Source organism: Dunckerocampus dactyliophorus, chromosome 5 (assembly GCF_027744805.1).
Source record: "Dunckerocampus dactyliophorus isolate RoL2022-P2 chromosome 5, RoL_Ddac_1.1, whole genome shotgun sequence".
NCBI classification, from domain to species: domain Eukaryota; kingdom Metazoa; phylum Chordata; class Actinopteri; order Syngnathiformes; family Syngnathidae; genus Dunckerocampus; species Dunckerocampus dactyliophorus.
The window spans coordinates 25682248-25696935 of NC_072823.1; the positions used below are offsets into that span (position 1 = coordinate 25682248).

The window sequence follows — 14688 nt, forward strand, 5'->3', positions numbered from 1 at the left end:
GCCCAAATAAAGAGCAACTTCCTTTTAAACAGCTGAAGCGCCTCTGAACGCCTCTTCGCCGATGCGAGATCACCACAATACCTGTTGACTGTAAATCCGTAATCGATAACCTCATGAATTTATTATATTTAAATGGTTTTAAATGATGGCAACCCTTCTGAATGTTTATGTTGACTGGTGTAAATACACTCATTGGCCACAACATTAGACACCGTCAGAGTGATAGTAGTTCATAAATATGTTCATGTTTGTTGTGATTGTAGTTAGCGGTAGCTAACTGTGTGTAGTAAATCTGTAAAATATAATAATTTTGATTTTTTAATTTAACTACTTAAATAAATTGTGCCAAGATGTTATTTAGATATGCCTGTATATTAGTTATCCGAAAGACGTTTTTGTACATTACGTCATCTCTAATACACAAATTCGTACTATTAGGCGTAAATAATAATTACCAGTTATGTTATGTTGGAGCGCAAGGGAGTGGCTCCCCCTAGTGGTTGAATTACTTCCAAGAAAGTCTGTATGCATCACGGCCAACTGAACTATATAGCGTATAATACCGTACAGACGATGCAATGCAAAGCTACTGTTAAAGCGTTCATATATCATAATATGACAATTTGTGTCTTTGTGGTAATTATGTGTAATTTAGCGTACGTGCAAAGTGGAACGTGAAATAATTAAAAACCAATCCAAGTAATTACTACACGATTACTATGGCGTCTTTTACGTAGGAAGTGAAACTGTTGATGTTGCGTTGACATACAGTGGGATATTATGGAAATATAAAATGAAAGTGGTAAATCTGTCGAGCGAAGTTGTCTTTTTACGGATTATAAGAATGGTGAGTCGTTGGATCGAGTGTTGGTGGTAAGTAACGTAAATATGTACATATTTTGCCCTTTAGCTGTGAGCGTGTGCGGTGACGCCCTGAAATCTGAGCTTTGGCGTGGGCGTGAACGCACCGGGAACTGGTCACTCAGGCCGGGCTGTAAACACAAGGAACAAGTCTGGGTGGAACCGAGCGGAATCGGTATAGACAGTTACGAAACTCCGCCGAACGGAAGCGGAAACCACCTTTTAAAATGTACTTTTACTAAAAGTTAAGTGTTGTTGAAGCCGTACGCGCCTGTCCTGGCAAGTTTGAGGAAGAAAAGTACAAGAAAGAGGACAAGAAGCCGAGACCTGAGGACTCCTGATGTAATTGAAGTGCCTACTGAAGAACCAAACCAACTGGAGGACGCATCAGGTATTTTTCAATATTCATGACACTTTTTTTATGGTTCACATTTTGTTCACTTGTTGTTGTGCATTTTAGTCATCAAGCATTACCTCCACCCAAACATGATCTGAAAACTATTTAGGGTTCTTAATGATGTCATAGGTCATGAGTTTCTGGACACATTCAAGCCATTTGGTACCAGGAATCACTTGTACACAAGATGTGCAGACTAAAATCAGTGGGCGGCCACTGATTGAATAAAAGCGTAAAAAAAATGCACTGGCAGGCTGGCTTGACGAGATTTAACAATGTTAAATCTTACACTAATCTTCTACACACTAATTCGACATTCAAAGCCTCATTTATTCACAGATTTTTCTTTGCTTTAAATTGTAAATAATTCGTATTTGAACTGAGGTCAGTTCACTCAACATTCTCCAGCAGGAAGATGCTTTGACAAGATGTGCAATACTGTATCCTGTATGGCAGTAATTGTTCATGTGTGATGATGGATTTAAATGTGTTTAATAGCTGTGAGATTATAGGGTTCAAAGTATCAAAAAATTGCATTTTTAGGGTTCTTTAAAAGTATAATTTTAAAGCTTTTGGTGAAATCTAAGTTGGTAAAAATAACAGGATATAAAAAAAACCCAACAGATGGCATTTTGGTTTAAAATATTGGACTATGTCAGGAAAGCTTCCTAAGCAAGTCCTTACTTAATGCATAAATGATTTACTGCTTTACTGCTCAGCCTTTGGTCGTATGATAGAAACACCAGTGCCAATACTTCAGAATACACACCAATATATATCGTATATAGCGTATAGCGTACCGTTACATCTCTAAGCTTACTGTTACATCTCCAAAGTCATTGTTTTATCTCAAGTGTCTACGATGGCCACGCTGGTGGATGGCGACGTCCACACCTTCACCACGGAGCTGCCGGCCATGTTCGACGGTGTGAAGCTCGCTGCGGTGGCCACGTTCCTCTACGTCATCGTACGCTGTCTCAACCTCAAGAGCCACCCCTCACCGCCAGAGGTGACTTACCGGGACACGCCACTCATGCGCTACCTGCTCGAGTGCTGCCCTTTGCTGACCAAAGAGTGAGTAAAGGATTTGTGTCATGTATCGGAATTTGGTGAAAAGTGAAATTCTGGATCCTCATCTATCACCTGTATTCGTACAATTTTAGGACTTTCTATTTAATAATATGACTAAAGGCTATAGTGAACCAAATAGGCACCTTTATCCAGATCTGCACCAAAATGTAATCCTCTTAGTCCATGCCCCCCACTCCTGTAAAAAAAGTTTAGAGGATATTGGTTAAGTAGTTTTTTTTGTAATCTCGACAGAAAAAAATAACGAAAGGGCTAACAATTTCCACACTTGTACCTGCATCTACTTACCCGATGCCCCTCCCCACTAGACAAAGCTGAGTGGTGATTAGTTAAGTAGTTTATAAAAAAATCTAAACAAATGGTGCAAAAATGAAACAAAAATATTGGATATGCACCTTTTATCCAGATCTGCACTATCTGGGGGCGGCATGGCTCAGGTGCGAGAGTGTTCATCTCCCAACCTAAAGGTTGCGGGTTCGATCCTCTGTCCTCCCGTGTTCGTGTCTGGGTGTCCTTGGGCAAGATACTGAACCCCCAGTTGCTCCTGATGCTGCGTCATCAGTAGGTAAATGTGCTAACAGTGTCAAAGCGCTATGCGAGTGAAAGACCATTTACCAAAAATTGTAATAGTTTTCCCTAAGCCTGTACTAAGTACCCCCCACCTCTACAATACTTTAGCAGAAATCTATAAAGTTGTTATGCGTAATCCTGCCCAGAAACAAATAGTTTATCGGAAATCTATGTTGTAGTTTTTGCGTACTGAAATGGTACAAACAAAATGGTGGTAGACTGGATTCGCACCTTTATCCCGATCTGCACCACAACTGAATAAGTTCCCTTTAAGCACTTGACCAACTCCCATTCACAAGTAAATAACTTTTAGTTTAATCCGGCTCATAAACAAGTGTAACAAAAAAAAAACACATCTGCACCTAATATCCAGATTTTCACCAAAGTATTTAGTATTTAACCAAGTATTTTTTTTTGTAATCCTGCTAAGAAACAAACGATGCCAAAATGAAACAGAAATCCTGGATGGTGCACTAAAACTGAATGAGCCGTTCTATTTGTGGGCCCCTACTTCCCTTGGGTCGGTGGGGCTAAAACTGCTTAGTCATGCTATGTTATGTCATGTGACTCTGCAGTTACATTCCTCCCCTTCTGTGGGGGAAGAGCGGCCACATCCAGACGGCCCTCTACGGTAAGATGGGCCGCGTCAGCACTCCCACGCCCCGCGGCGTTCGCAAGTTCCTCCCGATGCAGGACGGGGCCACGGCGACCTTTGACCTGTTTGAGGCATTGGGTGACCACAGCACAGGAGGTCAGAGGCGTGGTATTAAACTGCAAATGTTGTGTCAAATGTTCATAAAACACAATATGTGTGACTCTGCTGTTGGTGTGTCAGGTGACATCACCATGGTAATCTGCCCTGGGATTGGCAACCATAGTGAGAAGAACTACATACGGACCTTTGTGGATCACTCCCAGCGGCAAGGCTACCGATGTGCCGTCCTCAACCATCTGGGAGCTTTGCCCGACATGGAGCTCACCGCCCCACGTGTGTTCACATACGGTACTGAAGACATTGTGACATAATATAACATACATAACTATTCAGCTATATCGCTCTGGGGGTCAAAGATCCTCAATATGACAGGAGCAGTCTGCTGTTATTAAGGACCTGCAAAAACACTAGTCCAAGATCCATTACATAACAAGAACGGTCTGCTGTTTCTAAGAATCTACGGCAAAAATACAAATAAAAGTTCCTCTATTTCACAGGCCGTGCTGCAAAGACACTTGTAAAAGATCCTCAATATTACAAGAGCACTCTGCTGTTTCTAGAGATCTTTTATGTGACAGTACAGTATACTGTTGTTGTTTGGATTCTTTTGCAAAAAAAAACCAGTTAAAGATCTCCTATGCAACAGCAGTGCTCTGTCCAACTGCAAAAACACTAGACAAAGATCATTTATATGACATGAGCACTTTGCTATTTTATCATCTTTTGCAGAAACATGAGTCAAAGATTGTCTATATGACAGGAGTGCTCTGCTGTTTTTAAAAACATACTGCAGAAATGGCAGTCAAAGCACCTTTATATGACAAGAGTGCGCTACTGTTTTTTTGGTTTTTTTTGACCTACTGCAAAAACGGTAGTCATAGATCCTTTAAATGACAGGATTGATCTGCTGTTTCGAAGGACCTAGTACAATAACACTAGACAAAGATCCTTTATATGACAGGAGCGCTCTGCTATTTTTGGTATCGTCTGAGTCAAAGATTGTCTATATGACAGGAGTGCTTTGCTGTTTTTAAGGACAGTCAAAGCTCCTTTATATGACAAGACTGCGCTACTGTTTTTGTGGCGCTTCTGCAAAAACGCTATTCGAAGATCCTTTATATGGCAGGATTGATGTGCTGTTTTGAAAGACCTTGAGCAAAAATGCTCAACAAAGATCCTTTATATGGAAGAATCTTGGAATCAAAGATTGTCTCTATGACAGGAGTGCTCTGCTGTTTTTATAACGCATGTTTTAATATAACAACAGAATACAATGGTGTGTTTTTTTTTTTTTTACTCGGCCCCTTCCATTTTTGAATGGAACCTGTGGGCGGGTCTAATGTCATTGATGTGCTAGATTTGGTCCACGGGCCGCCAGTTGACTAACCACGTACTATGGTTTCATTCAGTCCCATTAGCCAGTACGCATGTATTAAATATGTCTTCATCTCCATGTTCAGGTTGCACATGGGAGTTTGCGGCCATGGTGAGCGCCGTCAAGCAAGCGTTCCCGGACACTCTGATGGTGGTGGTGGGCTTCAGCCTGGGGGGCAACATTGTGTGTAAATTCCTGGGCGAGAACCCATCCAATCAGGACCGAGTGTTGTGCTGCGTCAGCGTCTGCCAGGGTTACAACGTCCTCAGGTGGGTGGAAAGAATATGTTTGTAACATGGATAAACACAATAATAAATGAACACACAAAATAAACACAAAATATGAAGAAGTATAAAAATAATTCTTAAATTATTCTTTATTTTTGCGTTTTGGAAATAATACAACGCTGTAATGTACAGATAATTATTCTCATTACATTTTTACCACATTTATAATTATGTATTTTTTAAATAATTAATTCTAAGTAAAATATTTGTAATTATAGAAAAATAATTACTAAACCGTTATTATTTTAATCTATTGGAACTAACACAATATTTGTGAATATAGGTGTAATTATTTTCTTTTAAAACATATGACGTTACATTAAGGTGTTCATTTGGTATGTTTTTGAAATAATACCTGAAAATGTAAGGCTAATTAAATTAATCTGCATTTTTTTTTAATCTATTATTACAGTTTAGCTGCAAATTGATTAATAATAATTATTGAGAATGTAAAAAATATCTAAATAGGCTTAAGTAGTGAAAGGTAGGGGTAATTAATTCCAAATATGTCTTCATCAAAGCTGCTCATTTAAAGTTAAACGTAATTACTAAAATAGTCTTTTTTTCATATTTTGGAAATAACTTCATAGTTAATTATTCTCATTGAATCAAACTTTATTAAAAGATGCCTTTTGTGCTTATGTAGAGCTTTTATTAAAAATACGAATGTTTAGAGCGCAGGAAACCTTCCTCCAGTGGGACCAGTGGCGAAGACTCTACAACTTTGTACTGGCGGACAACATGAAGAAGCTCATCCTGTCACACAGGTGCACTAGCAGCAGTATGGTCGTGATTGTCTAGCACGTCTGTACCAAATGTAACACCTTTGTTTGTCCTGGTGACCAACAGGAACAGCTTACTCGGCATGAACTCCTGCAACATTAGCGACGCTGACGTCAGCAGATTGTATGCGGCCACGTCTCTCATGCAGATTGATGACAGCATCATGAGGTAACATCTCACCAAAGACCTACTACATAAACATGAGCCAAAGATCCTCTATGTCACGGATCCCCAACCACTGGTGAACTGGGCTGTGGAAAACTTTCAGAAGCAATCATAAAAAAGTAAAAGATTAAAAAATAGTTCTGTACATAACTACATGGAGTATTATGTAAATGCATATCAATGTTGGAAATAAGGGCTAGTGTTTTTCCAATATAATAATAGACCACAAGCTTTTCGTTTAAGAACCCACTGCAAAAACACTAGTCAAAGATCCTCCATATGACAGGAATGCTTTCCTTTTTTTAAGAACCGACTACAAAAATGCTAGTCAAAGATTCTGTATTTGACAGGACCACCCTGCTGTTTTTAAGAACGCTTGTCAGAGAACTTTATATGACAGGCCTAGTCTGCTGTTTTTAAGAACCTACTGCAAAAGTGGTAGGCCAAGATCCTCTAATACGTAGGACAGGAGCTCTTTTTTCTTAGGACCGACTGCAAAAACGCTAATCAAAGATCCTCCATATGAGAGGACTCCTCCGCTGTTTTTAAGGACCTACCGCAAAAACACTAGTCAAAGATTCTCTATTTTGACCGGAGCGCTCTGCTGTTTTTAAAGGACCTACTGCAAAAACACTAGTCAAAGATCCTCTATTTTGACCGGAGCGCTCTGCTGTTTTTAAAGGACTTACCGCAAAAACACCAGTCGACGATGCTCTGACAGGACCCAAAAAATCTCTGGCAGACCATTATAGGGATCAAATTTACTTTATTTCTTTTTATGTATTGTGTAAAACTAAGACAGGACCGGCCACGGACCGGTACCAGGCCGTGGCCCGGTGGTTGGGGACCCCTGCTCTATATGACAGGACTACTGACTAAACTAAATGTTAGTTGTTGTCAAGTTTTGAACTGAACTCGTGGGCTGGTGTGATGTCATTCCCGTGCCGGATTTGGCCCTTGGGCCACCATTTGAATATCCCTGCTGTAACGTACTGTAATGGTGCATTGTTGTGTACAGAAAGTTCCATGGCTACAGCTCCTTGGAAGAGTACTACCAGCAGGAGAGTTGTGTCCACTACATGCACAAGGTGAGCAGACTACTGTGTCCTATTTAATGATTATGTCAACGACTAGAAGAACATCATGTGACGTCTTCCAGGTGACCGTTCCTCTCCTCCTGATGAACTCCATAGACGACCCTCTAGTACATCCCTCTCTGCTCGCCATCCCGCGCACGCTGTCGGGTTTGTGACATTAAATATTGGATACAACAACATATTGTGTTGCCTTAACGTGTTGCTCAAATCCCTCAGCTTAACCCCGCCCCGGCCCGCACTGACTTTTTTTTTCAGGGTCATGTGATCTGTTGGATGATTTGGCTAGGTTTTGGGGATCAGGTGGGTTAGGGCTAGGTGTTGCTGTTTAGGATTAGGGCTTTGGGATAAGGTTAGTGGGTCAGGTTAGTTTGAGGGTAGGGCTTAGGTTCAGTGTTTTGGCTAGGGTTAGGATTGTGGTTAGGTGTTCGGGTTAGCATAATGACGTTAAGGGGTATGTTTATGTGTGAGCGATTCAGTGTTGGGGTTAAGGGTTAGGATTGAGATTGGGGTTTGGGTTTGGGTTTGAGTTTACAGTTTTGGGTAAGGATTTGTCTTAGGGGTTACCTTGTGGTTTGGGGGTTAAGGTTAGCATAGGATTATGCTGAGATACATTAGGGTTGTGATTGGGGCATCGGTTTTGGGGTGGGTTAGGTTCTGATTAGGTTAGGCATGGGCTCGTGGTTAGTGTTAGCGGTTAGGAGTTGTGGTCAGGGTAGGTTAGCAGTTAGGGTTATGTATAGCAGTGATGCCCAATCACCGGGCCGTGGGTCATTTGGTACCACCGCACAGAAAGAAAAAATTATTTCCATGATGTTTTATTTTGAAAAGTGGCCGGATTCTCTCTGTTACATCCGTCTCACTTGACGCATGTCCATTGTGCATGTGCTAACTTTCTCTTGCTGCACAGATAGACTACTACTGTATTTTTACCATTTTTCTTTCACCTCATATATACTATGTGGGAATACTATGTGGGAATGCATAAAGGTAAGTTTTGATGACTTATTGAGTGCTAATGTGCACATTTGTCTCAAGTTAATTCATGCTAGCACACTGCCTTTTACCACACACGTCAAACAGCCATGTAATAATCTCTCTGGAAAAACTCCAAAAGATAAGATAAATTAGACCGCTATAATGTACAACCCCCCCCCATATTGCTTTACTGTACATTAGATCCGCTGCATTAATAGTACAGTTAAAAGAAGATTGGTGCTTTTCTTCAATGCTGGGTATTGAAATGGTGCTAAAGTGTCCTAATGAATGGTCAAGGCGGAGGTGCAACATTTCTCTGTCCAACTTCACTAAGACCTTTCTTTGCATTAAAGATGAAGCTTGACGATCAAGTTCCCTTTGTCACTCTTGAGTTTCCACGCTTAGAGGTGAAAATAAATACAAGTTGACCACTTGAGGCCAGTTTAAAAAGCCACAGTCATCCTTGAGCATTAGAGCAAATGCATTAATGATGATTGCTTTTGTAAAAATAGCCAACAAACGAGGCCGTAGGGTTGTTGTATTGTTGACACAAACCAGGCAGGACAGCTTTTTTGCTAAAACGTCCTGATGTTTTTGTCATTTGGGGGGAGTCAATATTTGACCTCTCATGTGTCATGAAACATAATACCTAAAGACTGTACCTGTATGCTTGGACATGACATGAGGGCCTACCCTGCTGGTAAAGCAATTAGACAAAGTCCGTCCTCACAACTACAATGATTTGATGCTCAGAGGTCAAACAAGACAGAATTTGGCCTAAGAGTTCATAGAAAATAGTTCCTTAATCTAGTTCCTTCTCTTTTCAAGATAAACGAACACGAAAGATGATGGGAAAGGACATTGTTAACCATTCATCGTGTGTCCTTCCCCTTTAGAGAAGTTGCCCAACGTGATCTTCGCCCTGACTCAACATGGCGGCCACCTGGGCTTCTTCGAGGGGGCCGTGCTGTTTCCTCAGCCCCTCACCTGGATGGATAAGGTCATTGTGGAATTTGCCGACGCCATCTGCCACTGGGAGGTGAAGACGCCTGCCTGCCAGGAGAGACACTTCCAGAAGTTCAGCTCGCAGAGTGCCGAGCTAGCGAGCAAACAAGCACAGGCGTGGTCATCCGTGTCTGCGTTATTTCAATGCGAGTGGCCGTACAGTTAGCGAGGTGGAAGTCCACATTAAAAAATAAGCGGACCACTTCATGTCATTTCCTGTGCACGTGCTTTTTTTTTTTTTTTTTTAAACACTCCTTCTTGGGGTTGCTCTTTCTGTTGGTATATGTTTTTTTAAGCCAAAGAAAAAGCAAAACACCTTTGTTGCTTGCTGAATGGATGTCTGGCACAGTATGTTAATGGTGAAAGTATGTGTGACTTTAGAGGCATATTTTCCAAAATGTACAACCTTAGAGGTCTTAGTTTCGCAATTATTATTGGTGAGCGTTAAAAATGTGATGAATGACGTCAAGTGGCCTTGCACTACTTTTGAATACAATATTTATTGCAATTGATGATGCCTTTTGATAACAGGAAATAGGATGCTATTAATATGCACTTTACGCTGTTGTGACGACTGTTTTCAAAGCCTTTGCTAAAGAAAGTGTTTATGAGCTTCAGAATAAAGAAACTATGGGAGATTAATCTCTGGCATTTTAATATTGTTGCTTCCGAGTGAAGCGTATCTCACAAATTATTTCGAGTTTTTAACTTTTAAGATTTTTAAAGACTTCCCATTATGCAGAAGTGCCCTTTAATGAAGTTATAAGAGCACAAAGACAGTGGACAAACACAGCTCAATAGCATTACAGTAAAGCTGACTAAAATCACTTTTAAACTGTCTACATTTCAGACTAGACTATGGACACCACACTTCCAGTACACTACTGTGGCACCTCTGAGAAGATGGATGCCAGGGTCTTTTGCGCTAACAGGCAGGGGATGATGGACGTTTCGGTAAGGTACGGCCCCTTAGTTACTGTTGCTACGGCTGTCAAACCTACTGTACAACCATGGGGCTTCCACACAAAACACTGTAGTTCCTATTTGAGACAGAGGCACGACGGATGCCATAGCAAAAGAGAGCCACAATGACATTAATAAGCAACGCTAGTTCTGTAAAGCTAGCTAGCGATTTTATTTACAAAAAGGGAAGCAGGAATAGGCCAATATGCTACATTCGGGCGTCAGCTAGCGTTAGCAAACTAGCTAAAAGAAGTTTATTTTTCGTTAGCTGCACAGGTTTAAAAACCACATTATTTAACGTCTGTGTAGGCTCTCAGTCGTACAGGAGTTGTCCATCGAGGAAAAGGCTTCTTGAGACGTCATCTGTACTTCTGTGTAGAAGGTGTCGGACGTTTCGCTCCTCATCCGAAGAGCTTCGTCAGCAAACTAATAAGTGCTGGTAGCTTAGGCCTTAAATACAGTAAGAGTGGGCGGAATTGGTGTGCCAACACCCTCCTCCTATTGGTTCGTTACACTAAGCCTGCATTCCTCATCTTTACAGTGGTATAATCCTATCCTGTTATTCACACCTACGATAAAAGGGAAGTGTCGCTCCCTGAATTGGGTATGAACGACTCTGATACTGGCTTGTTAGCATCTATTGTTCTGGCTCGGCCCTGCCTTCACCTCATTTGCAAGACTAAGAGCTGTGGGTTTTGGTCTCAGTAACCTGCTGAACACAGGGTCCAAATTGAACCTCAAACCACCATTCCGATTCAATGATGGGTTCTGTTGTTTGACAAAAATAGCTTCCTTTACTCCTCTTTCAAACCATCTGTTTTCTTTGGCCAAAATCTTTACCTCGCTGTCCTGAAAAGAGTGATTGGTAGCTTTCAGGTGTAGATGTACTGCTGATTGAGGACCACTAGCATTGTCCCTGCGATGTTGATAAAGCCTTTTTTGGAGCATTTGCTTAGTTTCCCCAATGTAGTGCTCTTTGCATTCCTCATCTTTACAGTGGATGGAATAGACCACATTGCTCTGTTTCTGGTTTGGAGCCTTGTCTTTAGGATGCACTAATTTTTGTCTCAGGGTATTTACTGGTTTGAAATAGGTAGGAATTTTGTGTTGCCATAAGATCCTCTGGAGTTTTTCGGAGACCCCCGCTACATAAGGGACTACCACTCCTCTCCTTTTAGCTTCTGTGGGCTTTTGGGTTTCTTTCCCTACTCTCTTCTTTTGACATTTGTTAAAAGCCCACCGTGGGTACCCACAGGTTGAGAGCGCTCTCTGGACATGTTGTGTCTCCTTTTTCTTTCCCTCAGCACTAGTTGGTATTTGTTCCGCTCTATGTTGGAGGGTCCTAATAACCCCTAGTTTATGTTGTAGTGGATGGTTTGATTCAAAAAGCAGGTATTGGTCAGTGTGTGTGGCCTTTCTAAAGACCTCTGTAAGTAGCTGTCTGTCCTTTCCTATAATTACCTTGCAGTCTAAGAAGGCTAGTTGGTTTTCTTTAGTGTCCTCGCGAGTAAATTTGATATTGGTGTCCACCGCATTGATGTGATCTGTGAAAGACTGAATTTCTTGTTTTTTGATTATGACAAAGGTGTCATCCACGTATCTAAACCAGTGCCTTGGTTTTGTCCCTGAGAAGGATGTGAGAGCCTGTTTCTCCATCTCTTCCATGTACAGATTCGCCACTATGGGTGAGACTGGTGAGCCCATAGCACAACCATGAATTTGTCTGTAGAATTTCCCTCTAAACTGAAAATATGTGGTGTTAAGGCAAATTTCCAGTAATTGGCAGATGTGGTCAGCACTAAGTTTTGTTCTCCGATGCAGAGTTGAGTCCTCGAGCAGTCTCTTCCTCACCACCGAGACTGCTGCTGAGGTGGGGACAGATGTGAAAAGTGAAGTCACATCATAAGACACCAAAGTTTCCTCTGGCTCCAATCTGAGGTCTTTGATGCTCGCCACAAACCCTTTTGTGTTCTCTATATGATGATCAGTGTTGCCTACCAATGGGGATAAGACTGTTTTTACATATTTCGCTACATTGTACGTGGTAGAGTCAATGCTACAGACAATGGGTCTGAGGGGAAACCCTTCCTTGTGGATTTTTGGAAGGCCATAGATACATGGTGTAGCCTCCCCAGGGTATAATGCAGGGACAATGCTAGTGGTCCTCAATCAGCAGTACATCTACACCTGAAAGCTACCAATCACTCTTTTCAGGACAGCGAGGTAAAGATTTTGGCCAAAGAAAACAGATGGTTTGAAAGAGGAGTAAAGGAAGCTATTTTTGTCAAACAACAGAACCCATCATTGAATCGGAATGGTGGTTTGAGGTTCAATTTGGACCCTGTGTTCAGCAGGTTACTGAGACCAAAACCCACAGCTCTTAGTCTTGCAAATGAGGTGAAGGCAGGGCCGAGCCAGAACAATAGATGCTAACAAGCCAGTATCAGAGTCGTTCATACCCAATTCAGGGAGCGACACTTCCCTTTTATCGTAGGTGTGAATAACAGGATAGGATTATACCACTGTAAAGATGAGGAATGCAGGCTTAGTGTAACGAACCAATAGGAGGAGGGTGTTGGCACACCAATTCCGCCCACTCTTACTGTATTTAAGGCCTAAGCTACCAGCACTTATTAGTTTGCTGACGAAGCTCTTCGGATGAGGAGCGAAACGTCCGACACCTTCTACACAGAAGTACAGATGACGTCTCAAGAAGCCTTTTCCTCGATGGACAACTCCTGTACGACTGAGAGCCTACACAGACGCATTGCGACCAACTTTGGGAGAGACATCCTTCTGCTGGTACGTAGCTTAGAAAAGGCCACTCTTAAATTAGCAGATTTAAGGAACCACCTCAGATTCAATCTTAGATGCAGGCAGAGTAGGTTAATCCCCAAATGCATGAGGCAAGCGTCCCTTGAGCAAGGACACTTGGCAAGGAAAATGCAACAAAACTACATCAGAAAAATACAGAATTTGAGAATTAGGAGACTTAACATAGAGATAAAAAATAAACAGTCTGAAGTAGAAACCTTCTATCAGAGATTGCAAACCAAGCTTACGCACGAAACCTATCAGGAGGTTTGTGAATTTACCAAATCAGGTTATATGAAGCACCATAGCAAAACCAAAGAAAGGCATAAAGGAAAATTCCAGAAACTTCTATTGGAAAATCGACCACAGCTTGTCGTAAACACTAAGGATGGGGGGAATCAGACCAATACTAAAGAAAATTGGATCAAAAATCTGTCAGACAGAAGCCTCTCGGAGACAGAGAAGGCAGTATTAACCAAGGGTCTCAACTTCTCAGTGACTCCTAAAACGATACCCACAGTAGACTATATCACAGCAGCTGAATCGGCCATCAGGAACAATAACCTTTCTAGAACAGAGGCAGGGGACCTTCGTCTGAGAATATCGGCCCTTCTCAGTAGTGCCAAACCACCACCGTCCAATATCACGTTAGGTGAGAGGAAAGCATTAGCGGCTCTGCAGAAAGATGAGAGCATCACCATCTTACCAGCTGATAAGGGCAGATGCACAGTGGTTCTCAACACATTGGACTACGAAGAAAAAATAACAAGTCTAATTAGTGATGCCAACACATATGAGCAACTTAAAAGGGACCCATCCAGCAGGTATAAGAAAGAAATCATACACTGTCTCCAAAAGTTAGAGAAGGAAGAACTAATTGACAGACAGATGTATCATAGGTTATACCCTGGGGAGGCTACACCATGTATCTATGGCCTTCCAAAAATCCACAAGGAAGGGTTTCCCCTCAGACCCATTGTCTGTAGCATTGACTCTACCACGTACAATGTAGCGAAATATGTAAAAACAGTCTTATCCCCATTGGTAGGCAACACTGATCATCATATAGAGAACACAAAAGGGTTTGTGGCGAGCATCAAAGACCTCAGATTGGAGCCAGAGGAAACTTTGGTGTCTTATGATGTGACTTCACTTTTCACATCTGTCCCCACCTCAGCAGCAGTCTCGGTGGTGAGGAAGAGACTGCTCGAGGACTCAACTCTGCATCGGAGAACAAAACTTAGTGCTGACCACATCTGCCAATTACTGGAAATTTGCCTTAACACCACATATTTTCAGTTTAGAGGGAAATTCTACAGACAAATTCATGGTTGTGCTATGGGCTCACCAGTCTCACCCATAGTGGCGAATCTGTACATGGAAGAGATGGAGAAACAGGCTCTCACATCCTTCTCAGGGACAAAACCAAGGCACTGGTTTAGATACGTGGATGACACCTTTGTCATAATCAAAAAACAAGAAATTCAGTCTTTCACAGATCACATCAATGCGGTGGACACCAATATCAAATTTACTCGCGAGGACACTAAAGAAAACCAACTAGCCTTCTTAGACTGCAAGGTAATTATAGG

The 14688-nt window shown here is 41.7% G+C and overlaps 1 protein-coding gene across 2 annotated transcripts; it reads left to right on the forward strand.

Moving 5' to 3' along the window:
• Positions 1 to 829: 829 nt before the first annotated feature.
• On the forward strand, positions 830 to 9973 carry LOC129181981 (monoacylglycerol lipase ABHD2-like). Of its 2 annotated transcripts, none has more exons than XM_054777818.1 (10): positions 830 to 1252; positions 2095 to 2332; positions 3493 to 3668; positions 3753 to 3920; positions 5093 to 5276; positions 5969 to 6061; positions 6144 to 6245; positions 7261 to 7330; positions 7402 to 7486; positions 9211 to 9973. In XM_054777818.1, exons 2-10 carry the CDS (start codon positions 2121 to 2123, stop codon positions 9483 to 9485), a joined length of 1365 nt encoding a protein of 454 aa, XP_054633793.1. In that variant the 5' UTR covers positions 830 to 1252; positions 2095 to 2120; the 3' UTR covers positions 9486 to 9973. The 2 variants fall into 2 exon arrangements, with proteins under 2 accessions (XP_054633793.1, XP_054633792.1); XM_054777817.1 differs by having other exon boundaries at positions 832 to 1252; positions 2113 to 2332; positions 9211 to 9972.
• The last annotated feature ends 4715 nt before the right edge of the window (positions 9974 to 14688 follow it).